General features: G+C 27.3%; 1 protein-coding gene across 3 annotated transcripts in view; it reads left to right on the forward strand.

Moving 5' to 3' along the window:
- Positions 1-726: 726 nt before the first annotated feature.
- The window catches only part of LOC111031141 (glutamate receptor ionotropic, NMDA 2B), a 161,714-nt gene continuing 143,915 nt past the window's right edge, over positions 727-18,525 (forward strand). For all 3 annotated transcript variants that reach the window (XM_022310960.1, XM_022310959.1, XM_022310962.1), the window contains exon 1: positions 727-1,232. In XM_022310960.1, the coding sequence (XP_022166652.1) occupies positions 737-1,232 (496 nt within the window). In that variant the 5' untranslated portion in view covers positions 727-736. The remainder of the gene's footprint in view (positions 1,233-18,525) is intronic.

Raw genomic sequence — 18,525 nt, forward strand, 5'->3', positions numbered from 1 at the left:
GACGTATCTTAAAGACTAACACAGGTCACAGTTGGAAGGTTATTACAGAAGTGACAGATGTACCTATATACGATTAGGTGCTAATTTAATTCAGTAGCGGAGGTGGTCAAAGATCAAAATGAATTATTTATTTATTCCACAGTGATGAGAAAATTGGGACTGTTGTTAAATGAGAGAGTATTTGCGTGAGATAACATCTTAGAACAATAATTAGAGTTAGCTGTGTTGAGTTTTGCGTTGCACTCGCAATCGTTATCTCTGTTGATTGTTATACTCGTGACACAATTAGCACAGTTTGAATTTACGTTCTTCATTTCCAATAAAGTTTTGTTATTTTTGATATTCGAGAATAATTAATATTTACTTGTTAAGGAACTTGAAAACTTAATAGTAACAGTTGGGCAAGGATATGTATCCGAGATGTCTCATCCATGTTTTTTGATAATTTAATCATACATTTATTTAAAAATATTTTTTAATTGATACCTATGTATTAAGCCGAGTATAACGTATATTATTATTATTATTTCGGTTGTAACCACGCAATAACCCGCCGGTCGTCGTCAATCTGTGGTACGATCAAAGCACCTAGCATAATAACTCGCCATATGTGCAACGCCACTTAAATTATAATTATTATTATTATTCACTTATTTCATCGAGCAAAAATACATAACGATGTAATATAATTTAACAAAAATGATTGAACTTGGTCTTTTCTTCCAGGACCGGCCGGATGATGAAACACACCGGAAAAGTGCGGCTTTGGTGGTGGTTCGCCCTGGTTCTTGCTCTGGCCACCACCGCCACACACGGCTGGACACCCCGGAACGGGTCACGTATACAGATCAACAGCCTTCCAGTGGACCCGTCGCAGAAGGCGTTCGGCCATGGCCGGGGCCAGAGCTCCATCAAGCTGGGCGTGCTCAAGAATCGGCTCAAGGAACCGGTGCAGTTGTCCACCACGCCGGTGGCGACCACCACCAGCACGGAGCGGTTCCGCCGGCAGCAGCCCACCGTGCCGCGAATCATGGCCCGCCGGCAGCACCAGAACCTCACGGTCGGCCTGGTGCTGCCGTATAAGTCGTTCGACACGCGAATATACACCAAGGCGTTCACGTCGGCCATCAGCGGGTTGCAGCGTAACTTCAAGCAAAGGAAGACCAACATATTCAAGAACTACGATATCCACCACACCATCGACATGAAACAGCTGACGCCCACGCCCACAGGTCAGTCTTGGTGTAGTGCGCCCCGTTTTTTGTAGTACCCAAACCATCCAATCGTAGACGTTGATTCGATGGGATAAAATATATTTTTTATACGATTAGAAATATTGCTTCTTTTCCTGTTCTAAGACTCATTATTTCGGTTATTGATACTGGTCGTCTTTATTAAAAAAAAAAATATATAAATCAAAAATATTGTACAGGAGAGATTAATTAAACAGAGAATAGATTGTATTTTTATACCAAAACTATTTATACTAGTAATCCAATCAAAAATAAAAATAAATAAATAGGTTGAAGGTAGCAATTATTATTGCCTTTCGACGATGATTATTCAATAGATTCAGATGTTAGACTTTCATTAAAAAGGTTTAAATCATAATTATACACATCTTCAATATTTTGATTGTCTTTTTTCTGATGACAATTGATTTCAACGGAAAGTTGATACAAATATATATTGATACAACAATTTTTTTTCAAGTAAGCGGTGTAAATCAACATTTTTTCCTCGTAGTATTGTTATTTCTGTAGCACAATGTGTAAAATATTCATTATTGACATTCATTATAATAGCAATCCTACAAACATATTTTTTTCGCTTGTTGATTTTCGGCTATGTTTAACTCATTTTTTGTACACGATAAACTTGGATCTATTTAATTTTTTCTTTAAAGCATTTAACAAAAAAGTCTATCATTTTTTAACAAATATTAATTATATTTTTAAATTACAATGTTATTAAATATATATATTGTAAAACTAAATAGTATTATACACAAATGATTTATGAAGTATGATAGTAAAGTTACAATATTATGTTGTGTGGGTATCGTTTATAAACTGTGACATTAAAGTATTAACTACTACAGTTATTATCATAGTCACGATTTATCTGGAAATGTAATACAATATGAATAACGACAAATTGACAATCGTAAATGATATTCAATGAACTAGGTGCATTTCAAAATGCGTTGTTTAAATACTCAACTGATTAACTACGAGTAACAGTAGAATCAGTAAGAAAAATCTACCCCCACTCCTTTATTCAGCTTTCAGAACACTACACAGTCAAACATAATATTATTATACAATGTTAAGTCTTAGGTACCAACGATCAGATATTTAACAAGAAATCTTCACGCCTACAACAAAAACAGTAAAAAACTAATACATTTTTTTTTAATGAAACATTACCCCGTCGTATAATAGTGTATTATAGTTGTATATATATAATAGAGTGCTATTACAGTGAACTGTATTTGTATAATCATCCTTTGTGCGGGATAGTTTGTGTCTTTTTAATCACAAGGAACTTTTTTTCACTTTCAGTTTATCCTGCCAGGTATTAACGCATACCCCCTACCCTCACACACACAAGCAAGGCCCTTTTCAAATACCATTTGATATTGTTTTGATCACTCTCATAATAATATAGTATTACGGCCAGTTCGCTTTTGATTGGGTTTCCTTGTTGAGATATAATATTATGTATTCTTGCTGTCAGTGTAGTCACACAGTGTTGTATATAATATAATAAATTAAGTATTAATTATTAGTATATTGTTTATGCTCAGAATGCCGAAAAAATCACCACCCGATCGATCTCTCTCCGTCGAAATGATCTGTAATGCATGAATGAGCCTGTAAAACACACTAAATCGTTTTCTTCCCTTAAAATAGATATACTCATTCTTATATTTTTTTTCTACACACCCACATAATATTTTTGACAGTGTTAATTTTTTTTCACTTCCAAACTTCTAGCTATAATAATATGTAACTGTGAAATCATCATCATACAACAAACGCATAATCGGTTCAAAGACGAATGACGATATACCTAAAAATTGTATTAATATTATTCCTTGTATTATCAACGACCGGGCGATGGTTAATTCTAATGAATTCGTGTTCTGAGTATGATAAATTAAATGAACTTAAACATCGCGATGTAATTCTAAATAATTTAAATTCATCAAAGTAGTTTTTTTTATATATGTTTAATTTATGAAATTTATAAAATTATGAAGATTGCGCATAGTAATGGTTAAATTTAGTATTGTAAAAACATATGCAGGTATAACAAAAAATATATACAATTTCAAGTTATTTATTTTTAATTACAAACAAGTATTTGACATTGAACATAATTTATAAAGACATACTTTTTATCATCTGTATACAATATAATTTTTTATACAGTGATGTAAGTAAACAAAATTGTCCTTGTATAGCACACATTTTTATAAACATTTTTTGAACGATAATACTATGATATTTTGTTATGACAATATTTTTCAGTACGAAACATCTATATACATAATCCAATACAATATACATAATGTATTTTCAATATTTTAGGACGAGCTTATTATAGTTTTTCATTTAAGAAATAGTATATGTATAGATATTTGTGTATATTTTTTTAATATAAAATATAATTTTCATTTAAATATTTGTTTTTGTGAAAATTAATTTAAAATATAGTCACTATGATATTAAAGATCCGTTTCAATTACTTAGAGGTTAAAATGTTTATTTTTTAAGATAATACAATTATTATAAACCGTTTTAAGAAAAAAAAATAATGATTATTAAATACAATTTATTGAACTTCATTCAAACACAAATTAATATAACTATTGTTTTAATTTTAAAATCTATTTTCTCTGAGCAAAAAATTTAAAAAGAAATACTAAAACGTCTGGATATTCCTATTTTTAATAACCGTATACATTACACTTATATATTCATATACAATGAATTGACAAAATACTGAGTTTCAATTGAAGAAGTTCGTTCATAATTCAAAGTTAATAATATTCACAATTTTATATAGGCCAAAAGTGTCTGCATAGTATATTAGATAAGCAATCCTCAATTTTAGAGAAGTTTTTATTTGATAGATTTTTTCAAGACATTTGTCATTTCTGAGGAATTCTACTTAAACGTTATTCTGCTCTAAGTAAATATCCTTCAGGAAGTTTAGGGACGTTGGAAAACCAAACTCTGTGACATATAATACGGTATTTGTATGTTTAGCTGTAGTCGATAAAACTGTTAGATAGCAGCAACCGGGATGTAATCTATGTGAAGAACACTGTGCATGTTCCGACGGATGAAATATATTTAGTTATTTATTGTGACTATGAATAGCACACACAATGTAGAGTAGCTGTTTTTTAGTTTATTTTATTGTTTCCAAGAAAAACAAATTACCACAAAAGTACTGTTCGCAAGCAAGTAAAATAAACAATGTTTTTCTTCTTAATTTAAACTTGACGGATAAAAATGTTAGTTTGAAAAATACACGTAAACAATTTATTAGCTTGTTTAGTTATATTAAACAGTATGTTTAAAGCCTTAAACACTTAGATTGAAGTATTTACATATTTGAATAATTGTCTTGAATATAATATGCAAGTTCAATAGAAAAATATATACATGATTATTTAACTGATTATAAGGGAATACAATAAATACATTAGGTAACTGAAATAGCAAATTCGAATAATAACAGGAGAACTGCTGTTGTATTTCTTGCCATTGAGTGTTTCATGTAATTCTCTTGTTGAGGTATTATTCCAATATTCGTCAAATTAAATTCATATTGGCTACATATCTACCTATTAAAATTCTGCACTTATTCCTAGAAAAATAAACTTGTCAAACTTTCCACCGGGCCAAAATTTAATGTAATAATGTGTTAAGTGAACATATCAATGAGTTATTTATATAAATTTTAATTAGGATTAAACACTATATTATTTTCGAATTCAAATTATTTGTATTTTAAATAATCAATATTGAAATAAAGTATATAAGAACCAAAAGTTAATATCACAAACAATTTTATTTTACTGTAAAATAGTAAAATTATTATTGTGTAAGCACGATCTTGATGATTAGTTATTTTAATGGTGAGTATATTCTATAATATATTGATTAGTTTTCACGCAATTCACAATAATTTATTAAATATCATGATACAAATCATTGGTCAATTATTAATACAAAAAATAAAAACAAATCGATCTAGAAAAGTATACTGTCGAATGAAATTGGCTTGGTCATAATATAGGTATTAGTACTATGTTTTTATTACTCCACATAAACGTTTATAAGTGTACAACTATGTACTTTTAAATATATTTATAAAATACTTTAATTAAAGTTTAGTAAATAGTATATGTCGCTTCCATTCTATTCATGACGTTGAATTGAAACATACAATAATATAGTTTTTGAGTTATTTTATGAATTGGAAAAAATAGTGCGTATATTATGAACTGGGCTACGATAAAGTGTAAAACTCAATTTCTGAACTACGCAGTTGCTAGTTTTAGATCTTCAGTATGGCTTTATGAAAGGAGTCAAATCTTAACGACATGAACAATTAACAACAATTCCTAGAAAAGTCCTTGATTAGTATAATGTACACGAGCTGAGCACTTAAATCAGTGATGTGATTTTAGGCATTTGTTCATCTACTACAACTGCAGTATATGTTATGACTTAGGGTTGCATATTTTGTACGGCTATCGATGAAATTATGTTTGATATTGATAATATGAATCCTTCTTGTATGCCAATTATTGATTTGTGTGACTTCATATTTGGTCATTCATAAAATATTTATGGTAATATATCCGTATTAGGTACCTTCTACTACGGATATTCTAAAATTCTATAGTAGGTACTGCTACATATTATATATTATTAGCTGTAATATTATAGTAAATTGACTGTCTTGTTGATAGATTTTTCCGATATCAACGATTGATAATAATAATCACTGATAATATTATGAACGTCGGCGTGCCAGACGCCAATAATCAGTCACCGCAGTATGGTAATTCTAACAATATTTTATTTTGTCAAGACCTACAGGGAAAAACTATCGCTGTGCAATATAGTTTCACTATGTGTTACTGACTACAAGTATTTTGTATATTAAACACACGTAATATATGTAATATATGTATATATACGTTACGTTTTATAGCGCTGTTTTGTTGTAAAAAAAAAAAAAATGGTCTTTTATGTAATTCTGCATATGTCACGATGGTCGATTTTGGGTGAACGCATTGTGATAATAATGAATAATGGGTTCGCATTTTTATTATGTACATTTTTTGTTTTTATCATTGTTTCAATTCGGAAATATTCAAATGAAAAACTATAATAAATTAGGAACAAAATACAATTCTTTTCACATATTTTATTAATATTGGAAACCGTTCAAAAATTTCTCAGTATCGTTAATTGGGCATAATTTCCAGCACATGATGGAAACAAACACTTGTTTGGTGCATGTAAATTGCGGCATAAGTACTTTTATGTAGTGCAAACTCCATCAGAAAAAGAAACAATTAAAATTGAGTTCATGTAAGCTGCGTTAGTGAGGATATCAAATAACAGTATAAAATGAATAAAACCTATTATTATTTTTAAAAAAATATCCAAAAAAATTATTGTGATGTGTATTATCAAAGTAAATAATTGTAATAATCATAAACTATGACGTGTCTATCTAGGCATTATGTTATAATATTTTTAGCTGTAAACTACAATTATATGATACAAATTGTAGACGTTCTAACCCCTTAAATCTATTATTATAACTATTTATGGCTTTCTTTTTTTTTCATTTGGAATTGTTGAGTTTATTTGGTTGAAATGTGTTATTAAGTTCTACATAAGTAAGTCCTTAACACTGGCGGAGTTTCCACAGCCCATTAAAATTTAAAGGTAAGAAAATAAAACTGGCAGAGTTTACATTAGACCTTTTCATTACATTTTTATCTAACCGGTATTCTGGCGGAGCTTAGAATCCCCGAAGTATTGTGTTTACCTATACCTAATATTTGATATTTAATTTTATATTAATTCCGTCAAGGAACAGTTTTAGTAGTGAACTTTAGTGGACTAAAGTAGGTTATTTAGTTCTTGTCTTTAGTTCTAATAAACTAAAATGGTATTTTATCATGAGTAAAGTTAATTTTAGATTCTGAGCTGAACGATATTATGGAGAGAATATTCTCGGTTTTTGTAATTTTTTTAGTTTTCCCCAATAATTAAAAAAATAACAGAGACATTCCCCTACCACACACACATACACACACACACACACACACACACACACATATGCCCAATGTACCAAATAGAAGACATTTACTTCCAAAATCTGAGGACTGGAACATTTTTTCTTCTATAAAAAGTGCCTCTGAATCTAAAGCACTAACAGTCTTGAAATTATGTCACTACTTGGTATAAAAATGGAAACTAAACATAAACCATATACCTACTTAAAGTGTCACGGAAATTATCACCTTAAAAAAATACAGCGAGCCCCGGCGTATTTATATAGAAAACCAAGCTATAGAATGGAACAAGACAGATGAACTAGTTAAGTACCTTCGCGAAAAACTTACTTGGAAATATATATCAACTAAAAACTCCCCCAAGACCAGCATGCCAGAACGAGAACTCTTTATCAGTCATTTAACTACAAATAAACACTACAAACAAAACAATCGCTCTTACTATACAGTTCAATAATCCAGTTGTTGGTCAACTGTTATTGAACATACGTATTGGACATGCAAGTATGGGCGTCAATCTCTTTCAAAAATATTTTAAAAATAACTCAAATCCTTCAGTACTTACAAATTCTTCCGGATATATTTAAAGGCAGCGTGGTTCATCCAACTTTCATCAGAAACTAGTAACATTTGAATAAGCCCGGAGCTACTACCTAAGAACCAAAACATTTAGTTATCGACACAAATACGACCTCAACTGCTTCTAGAATACGATTAGATGACACTGACAACATTTTTTGCGAGGACGAGTTATACTTTACACAAACATTATTTTGTACATTTAATAATTTATTTGTCGCAACTAATTTAAATACATTTTTTTTTACTTTATCTTAAATTGTTGATATTATAATAATTATAATAATTATATTATAATATAAAATAATAATTTATTATGTATTTATTATGGCATTATGTGTTAAAACTATCAAACGTATATCTATACATACTATACTATGTTGATAAATTTGAACTATAATAAAGTATTCGAACAAAGAAATAAAACTTTTCGAAGTAAATGTTGTTAATTTCCTGATATTTAATTATTACAGCTAAAATGTTTTTTTTTTTTTATATAAAACATAATTGAATCTTTTAGAAGTATTATTGACTGTTATTTTAAGAATATAATCTGTGTCTAAGGGATACATGTAAGTAATTTATAAAAAATAAATAATTAACCTTCATTATAGTTCCCGTTTAATTATATAGCTATATAAGTAAATTATACTTTTCACGACACTGTATTACTTTGAGTTAAAATTACATTTAACAATTCTAATGAAGTAAATATTTAAATTAAAATATTTATATAGTTATATAAGCTTGCTAGATGCGTAAATAAATCATAATCGAGTTTTGAGAATAAAAAGGTTTGTTGTTCAATAGGTACACATAAATATTTTTAAATAATTTTGTTTTATACTCAACCTCTCTAAAATACTCTCAGTCTCTGACATGAGCAACGATGTGAGTTCAATGTTCATTGGTCCGTATTTTTCGATAAAACTAAAAAAAAACTTGGAATATAAAACATCGAGAAGAGGTTCAAGTACATTTTTACTTCCAACGAAATTAAATCTTTTCCGCAGGACGTTAATCTGTCGTGCATTGTTTTATTCGATAAATTATTAACAAGATTTATAATACACGATAAACTAACACAAAAGAAAAAATTGTATTTATCTACAATTTTTATCTTTCATTGCAAGAACATTATAAAAGATCAAATTATCTATTAACCCACTAAAGCTACTACTTTTATTATCATCCGTATTAAATCAACTTTTTTTCCACTACGAAGTACAAGTAGAAAGCAATATAATATATATATAAAATAATTGTCGAGATGTAAACAATAACTTTTGATAGCAATCTTGAAAACAAGCGATCACTTTTTTTTAAATAAAAATTACTTATCTATCTCATCTGGAATTATTAATTTGATTCGAAGTAAAATGTAAAGTATAATAGATATAAAAGCTGTTTTTATTTAAAAATAATTAAATTAAAATGAAATATACATTATTAATAATAATACTAGATTTTATTTTTACCTCTTTGAAAAATAAAATATAAATCATGATATTATACCGTATGTCCCACAAGTATTTACTAAATTCAAAAGAGGTAAAATAATTTTCTGCATAGTACCCAAACTCTCACCATTTTAAAATCTCGAATAATTCATCAGACCGATATTATAATATAACGACAATTTAATCACCACCTATACTACAAAGGGACCCAACATCCACCCCAATGTTTTTTTGTATTTTATAATATTTAAAAGTAAAATTATTTTTGTTTAACTTGGTTAAATTAAGTTATTACATTGTTATCATTGAGCTGCTATAGTTGTTAACTGAATGCTAATAATGAAAAAATATAAAAATAAAAATTCAAAAGTAAAAAATATTAATGAAATTAAACAACGATTAACTGATATTGTATCCATTTAAAGAAAACGAATGCCGTACAAATAAATACATGAATTAATATATTAAAATAACTTATAATGTGAAAGGCATTTCCACAGAATATAATTTTAAAAATGTCTGATTTTATATTATTCACTAACACTTTACACTACAGACTACTAACCATGTATTTCACATAATATTATATAGTTTTTAAGTATTTAAACATACAATTTTATCATTATCAAGCATATTTTATAATTTAAGTATGCGTACATATCTACTACAAGTATGTACTTTGGCAGTTGGGCACATTATTCAATGAATCCAATAGAATGTCAGACTCTTGGATCAGGAGTTACCTCTTATCAGCTGATTTAAAAATTATAGTTAGAATGTATTATAGTATTAATATACTAAAGAGCAATTGCCGAATATTGCGGTTCACATTACTTAACATCACAATTTTATTTTTTGTTTTCATTCTAGTGAATTGTTTTCGTCTGTTGTATGTACTTAACCACCATTTTTTCTATAGATTTTCGATTCCGTTATATTATATAATTCATTTATTTTGTTTGTTATTTATACTGACATAAATTTCAGTGTACATAAAACCAAAACCAGTATAGGGTCGAGTCACACCGTAAATAATTGTTTAGGCCAATGATTTTGTTTGGCTGATCCGAATGTTAAAAATACATAAAATTGAGGAGTGAGCTTGAATGAAGCAAGCCTTATTGTTGATTAGTTATCCGTGGCAAAGACAATTTGCTTGTAAAATATATAATAACTATTATTTATTATATGTTTGATACTTTTGTCTGGCTGAATCAACGATATCAATGGTCATATACCACACTTCAATCAATACTGTAATATTGATGTCGGTGCGTGTGGGACATAAAAATAAATACATATAAACTATATTATACGATATCATTCGAATCCTTGTCATGCGTAAAGAATTAAGGGTGGCAGAATCGACCAAAATGCGAGCCAACAGTCCAACCAAAAAAGTCGTTTTCCGTTACCAGACCGGTGTACATGCACGGCGTAGGTTGTCGGTAAAATATAAAAATACATTATCATCCTTTAATAACCAGTATTTTACATAAATTACATAGGTAATATAATTAAAAATCATGTATAGCTTTTTAAAATATTTCTATACCTACTGCACAATAACAATTGTTAATTATCAACTGAAGCTTTCTAGATAATAAATAAAATATTCTTAAAACACAACATTTTTAATTTTTTTTTTTATAAATGTATTGATACTATTCAATTAAATTACAATATACCATCAAACACTTCCCCTACAAGTGAGGTACTAATTAAACAAACTGGTTATAAAATAAGGATACGTAGTGTAAATAATTGCATCAATTAAATCAATTGTATCATGCAATATAAGTAACACATATTATATGGTTGGAAATTTTGATTTGTTTAAATATTTTAATTTTGTGTGTATTAACATATTAAATTGTTAATAACCTAACAAAAACACACATATTTCGTACATTTTACAAATGCCATTGACATGAGCCACATGAATTACTCACAGACATGAGTAAAAATAAATACACTGGATATTATGTTTTGAAACTTTTATCAAAAGTATTTCCCTATATAATATGTTTTGTACTTATTCAATGAAGAAGTTTGTTTGTATCAACTGCTAATATTGTTACAACAAAAAAAAACAAAATGAAACAAGTTGTAAACTTAATTTCCAATTGTTTTCGTTTTTAAATACTTTATAACATCGTATAATTTATTATTATCTATTTTAACTACTTTATTTACGTCATACATATTTTTGATGGTAGCTCCTTCAAGTGTACTGCAAAGCCTTACCCTGACCTTCTTAATTGGTTGGGAAAGTCTGGTCTTCCATATTGGAGGTTAAACGCAGGGCTAACAACTCTATTGATAAATGAAGGATTCTCTAACAATATAACAAAGACATACAGGGGAGCTGACTGCGACCGAGACTATAACCGTAGGGCAGTAAGAGTTCAAAATAGTAGAGGGATTCAAATATCTGGGCAGTATTGTTACAAAAAAGGACGAGTGTCAAATAGAAATTCAGCAAAGAATTAAAGTAGGAAATAGATGCTTCTATGCATTAGTTAAGCCGCTGAGCTCTAGAGTATTTTAGAAAAAGGTTGAAATTCAGCTGCACGACGATCATGCGACCAATAGTCATGTATGGTTCACAAATCACAATGTTGGACGCTTTGAAAAACATTGGAAGAAAGACTTCATGCATCCTAGAGGAAGGTGCTACGCACAATTTATTGACTTATATAATATGATCAAGATATTCAAAGACTTAAGAAAAGACACAATCATGAATTGATCGAGATATTCAATGGACAAAATATTGTGGACACAATAACTTGCAAGTGGAGTAAGTTACAACGGGCAGGCCACGTGTGTCGAAAACAAAACTTAATCATACAAAGAGCGCTCCAAGAAAATCCAAGGAGTAAAAGACCACTAAACTTGGTAGGCCAAGGCTAAGTTGAGAGGATGGAATCAGAAAAGATTTACTAAATGACAGAGAAGATAAATTAAGGAGACATGGATTGGAAGGAAACAGAATAAAAAAGAATGGAAGAGGTTTTGTTATATGACATAAGATGGTTTTAAAGGCCTAAAAAAAAAAGTTACTTCATTAAACTCAATACGTAGTAAGTACATAATTAATATAATAATACTTACTGTGATGAAAAATATATCTACAATTCTATTTATAATTTGATTTATCATTTTTTCATTTTAATTAGTTTAGGTACAGAAAACTATGGGTCGTATAGGCAGAATGAAAAAAAAAAAACATTTAACTTGTACAATACGCTTTTAATTCGTTTATCATTTTAATGCTTTTTTTAATGAACAATTATCAGACTAAATTCTTTTTGAATTTACTTGAATCCGATTATCATCTGCAGTGTTCTTGATGTATAATGTAAATAGTAAAAAAAAGTGATTGATTATGATCAACCTGAACAAAAAAATATATTCGCAGACCTTCAGAAAGAGTTTTTTTTTTATCAACCTAAACGAAAAATAAGGCCTCCACTCTATCAATACTTGTATGTATTATTCATTGTTGGACACCAGGGATTTATTGTGTATATGTCGGAGCCAATCTAGATAAATATTCGCTAAACATTTTAACGCCAGCGTAAGCGTTATATGCAATATTTTACGTTACACGTCGTTCACTGGTGAAATGCAAGACATTTTTTAGTATACCAATTATCCTACATGGTACTTTTCGTTTTAAATGCACATAATATTATGTATCGAGACGATTGTAAGATTATAGAGTGTGTTTTAGACGAAAAAAAAAATAGGAAAATTTCAAACTCAATTAAATTGTGAAGGATAACCAATTACGCAAAAAAATATTGTTTTATTTTCCGAAAACATCGCGAAAAGTTACTTTTGTTTGCCACGCGCTTGTATGTAAGTGAATCACATTTGAACTTTTCAGCATTCTTTTCAGGATAAACTCAGTGACAGGCAAACGCCTTTTATGTACCGCATATATGATACTACATAAAGGAGATTTTGGGTTTTCGGAAAGTTTCCGTTTCCTCTCGATGGGTCTTTATGTACGACGATCGTAGGCACGTGGTAGGCACATGACCTAATTTAACGTGTTTATATTTCTTAACTCCTCCACTTTAATATAAGTCTAGATAGTGCTTTAAATAGTAAACATGCGTTAAAATATCAACGTAATGGTCGATCAATCAAAACTTGAATATTGGTACCAACACCATTTATTTATTACGTATTTGCTAAAGCATTATGCTTAGATAATATTATAATACATTCACGATGATTCACCTATCATGCTCACCACTGTTTTATTTTTATAGAGTTTGCCGTATCATGTAATCACTTATTTACAATGAAAAAGTGCAGCTATCATCTGAAAAAAAAATGTTTTACCACCAACGGTCACTGTTTAAATAATATAAAAAACTAAATATTAGAAAATATATTCTTCAAGTGGACTTAAAAAAAAAATCATCATTTGAATAAATTCAATATTAAGGCAATAATAACTAGAGGTGAGCATTTAACATTCTAAGAGAAGCATCCAATAATATGCATGTTTGCACAATAACATTATATGAAAAGATTTTCATAGGATACATGAAATGAATGAACAATATATACTATTATCTCGTTAGTTTACATCGAGAATTAAACTCATTTTGTTTGTCTTCATTTTATATTCCGAAATAGTCATTTTTTTTTATAGCTATTTGTGGTGTTCGAGTATATAAGACCAAGCTTACAACGAGGTCATGTAATTTTCTGATCTCAACTAAATGTAGCTAAAAACTTATTTTATGTATTTTAATAGTGTTATTATTAGCGCTAATTACGGACTTTCCGTAACTGCTGTAACCTCTATCTCAAGATTGAACTATAAACGCTTTAATTTTCTTCTGCAATTTTCCCGAGTATTTATTAAAGTGTAGCTTGTGCCTTGTATGGATTTTTGCTATTCGAAACGTCAATATATATATATTATATATTTACTTACAACTATAATGTATAAACGAACTAATCAAAGTTTTAAATTATTAAAATGAATACAATAATAATTATTGAGTACATTTAATATTAGCATTTACTTTTTTCAAAACAAAATATATACAATTACATTTTTTTTTTTAGATATTTTGTATGATATTTTAATGTTAAATAACTGTCATATTTACTTAAACAAATGTATTTTAATAATGCACGAGTATCTATGTGGTATTTTATGCCCTTAAAGGTATTTTAATAATTAATATCTAAAATACATTTTTGTGGTTTTGAACTTTCATACTAGGCATACATGGAAATTTTAATAAGTTTTCATAGGCTGTTGGACTCATTTTTATTAAAATCAGAACCTAACCAGTGATATGACGTGTGCAATATACGAAATCTGAATTTGAATATCATGCGTAATCAAGCCTTTAGTATAAAAGTTTAGAACAATTTTGACAGCATTAGATATTTTAAACATTTCCATCAGCACAAACAATTTAATTTGTATACACGTATTTCGTTTTATTTATTTTTTGTTTTTATTAACGAAACTCATATCTATGATTTTCGGAGAATACCTATATTTATTCTGAACAAGCAATAATTTCTATGACATCCAATATTTTTATTAAAACTTCAAAAAAGTTGTTTTGCTTATTTTTAGTAGGTTTGTGTATTATTCGTTTATTTTAATTACAATCATTTAACAACATAATATGAGTCTTAGTCTTGAATTTCATCTGTTTGTGATAACTAAAATTTATTAAAATAGCTAAAATTTAAAAATATTAACTTATCCACATTAATTGTGGGTAGGGGTACTCAGATTTAATTGGACTATCAAAAAGTATTATGTTATTGATTTGTATACATTTTTTCTTTCCTTTAGTAAAATTTATAGGTAGGATCAGAAAATCTACAATCATTAAAAATAAATTTTTAAGTGTTCAATCAAAACCAATAATTCAATTTTAAATAATTTTAACTACTTTTACGACTATTTTTTGATGGATATTGTATTTTACATTTTCATACTGTACATTAATACTTGTATTTATTCACAGGTATTTTTTATTCTATAGCTTTTTCTACTTTCTATAGATAATACGCTGATATTTCATCGTTGCTTATCGAATAAAAAAATAGCTTATATGAAAATATAAAATATATTCTTCTGTCTCTACATAATATTATGTCTATTTAATATGTATTATTAATATTTAATCGTATTAGTAGGTAAAATGCAATGAAATGTATTATTACATTTTTCATTTATCTAGAACTAAGCATATTAATTTTTCCTGTAAATATAGCCCAATATCTAGATATAATAAGGTTAGTTATTTTTAAATAGAGATAATTTTTAAGGAAATTGAGTTCATACATTTTAATTAATTCGATTGTCCAACGTTCAATAATTGTAAAGTTATAAACTAAACAAATTACAAATTAAATTATTTTTTATAAACGTACATAATATTTAACACATTTTTATTTTACGAGTAACTAAAAAAAAATGTCTTTTATTTGTTTTGTTTGTATGCATGAAATAAAATAAACAAATATCTTGATTCCTAAAATATAGAATGCATAAACTTTCATGAATTTAGTTACTTATAAAAATAACGCACCAAACGAATATATTATAGCTCATTGTATTTAGTACACTGCAAGTGAAACCCTCTGGGAACTCTTATACAAAAAAAAAAAAACAAAAAAAATCTCTTTTTTTATTGGCCTTTTAATTAAAACGATAAAACCCAGATACTTCAAATCCCATATTGCTTCCAGACGAATCGTTATAAAACGGGTGTGTTTATTTTATTATCTTATTATATTATAATGATAATTTTTTTTTTCAAAAATGCTTCTTCGCATTTTAATGAATTATGTACCTACTCATAGACAGAATATATGTTATAAGCTAACAGTGTATTCTCTATCATATAAAAATGTTTAAGTTGATACATAATATTTATTTGTTTTAATTTTTTAAAGATCTTTATATAGAACATGGGGTTGCATCAATATAAATGTTATTTAAAAATACACATTTTGTAAAACATCTAAAATTGCATACTTTATCATCTTGCCATCTTCTAAAATCGTAATAACTAAAGAATAATATTATATAGGTATATCTTACGTTAGAATTATTAAATTATTTGAGTACCTAATTTGTTATAATATTATCAAAATTAACCATAATAGGTAATATACATTTCTTATTCATTTTTAGATTTACATACACCTTAAATAAATATTAAGAAACCAAATCCAAATTATCTTTAAATCATATTTTATTTTTTCACAAAAGTACATATTTTAATCAATTGAATTATAAACGAAGTAAACAGATATATTGTTCATCCCGTGTTTTTATTATCTATGTTATATTTCTGTATATTAAATAAAATTAAAAAATGAATATGCAAAAACGAATGCATAAATTTATTTCAAAATAAAAAAAATCTTCAAACATGTTTAAACGAAGAACAATTCCCCCGAGTTTGGAGATTTTTAATAGAACCCAGTTCGTCTCCAGAGTAAAATTCTTAATTGAATTTGAATTCATGATTAGTAAGTTCTTTTTAATACATATAATTGATTGAATCACTAAATAAAATGTGTAAACAGTCAAGTAGTTTCAAAATGTTTTCTTTTATTATAGAATTTATTTTGTTTTTTTAACTATAAAAAAATTGACTTAAATAAAATTGTCAATTGCACTTTATAATTTTTGATATATTACAGAAAATGTTTGCTTTAAAAAAAAAAAAAAATAAATTGTTTTGTCACATTTTTTTTTAGGTACATTAAATATTATTACTCGTAGGTACATCGTATATTATTATTTTATCAATAGTTGAATAAGACTTAAATATTAATACTTGTATTACCTAGTTAAAGCCAAACCAATTTGTGCTTATGTACAAAACTAGAAACCCGTTAAGTTTAGAGTTTAGATGAAAGGAGTTTAAAATAACTAGAAGAGAAAAATATACTTCAGTAATCTCAAAGAGGGAATATTTTTACTTTTTCCCCTCGAAGTACAAACTAGAACGAATTTGTTACTAGAAATCACGCTCAAAACTAATATGATACCTAAGAGTCTTAGGACACAAAAAATAAATAGAAAAACACCTATCAGTGTAAGATCAATACACTCATCCCTCCACTCGGAATCTAAAATAACAATTAGATATTATAAAATAAAATTAAAATTAAAATAAATACAATTAAACTATATTATAAGTAATATATTATTGTTTCATAATAGTATATTTTACTCATATAAATTAAAGTGCTTAAAGGATATTATTGATTATAGACACTTGAATAGTTAAAAAGAAGATATCATTAACTAAAATAATTTTAAATTTAAACTCCGAGATAAAAGTTTTTATCTAATATTATAATTTATTATTGCTAAAATTAGTTTTTAAATTTGGAATAGATTTTTATTTTTCAGTAAAGTTAAAAGTATATTCAAACAATTGAATAGCTGCATATTTAAATATTACATTTACATAAAAAATAATTATAATAAAACAGGCAGTATTCGGAATAGATTCTAAGTGAAACATGGAAGATTTTTTTTGGAAGTAAAATGTACCTATTTACTGTGTATACTCACTAAGAGTTTGAAAACATCCATTTATATTATATTGATTTAACATTTGAACATTTGAACATCAACAAGGTACTTAAAATGTTTTAATAGTTTTCAAGAACATTTCACACAAAATTCAATGCGAAATTGAATAAAATGTAATTCTATTATATTATCGTTTCAGTTCACGTAATAATGTTAGCGGTTTAAAGTTTAAGTTGACAATTGTCTTTTTTATTTTTTAATATATTATTGGTTAAACTATTATTAGTAAGACTATTTAATCATTGCATTAATTATAATATATTTTCTCGTCTAAAGCTTACTCAATAATTTCCAAATTGTAATTATTTATAGTATGATGATAATAATTTTATTTGTTACTAAATATTCAATAAATAGTTATTTTAATACTTAAGTATTTACTAATAAGTTATTACAGTTATTTCTATACTGCATTTTTTCATCGAGAATAGAGCAAGATATCGTATGAAAGCCTAACTTAATTCGTCAATGTACCTAAAAATGCCTATACACCACTCTGCCAAATGGATATAATTACAGAATATTATTAT

Source organism: Myzus persicae, unplaced genomic scaffold (assembly GCF_001856785.1).
Source record: "Myzus persicae strain clone G006 unplaced genomic scaffold, MPER_G0061.0, whole genome shotgun sequence".
Taxonomy (NCBI): Eukaryota; Metazoa; Arthropoda; class Insecta; order Hemiptera; family Aphididae; genus Myzus; species Myzus persicae.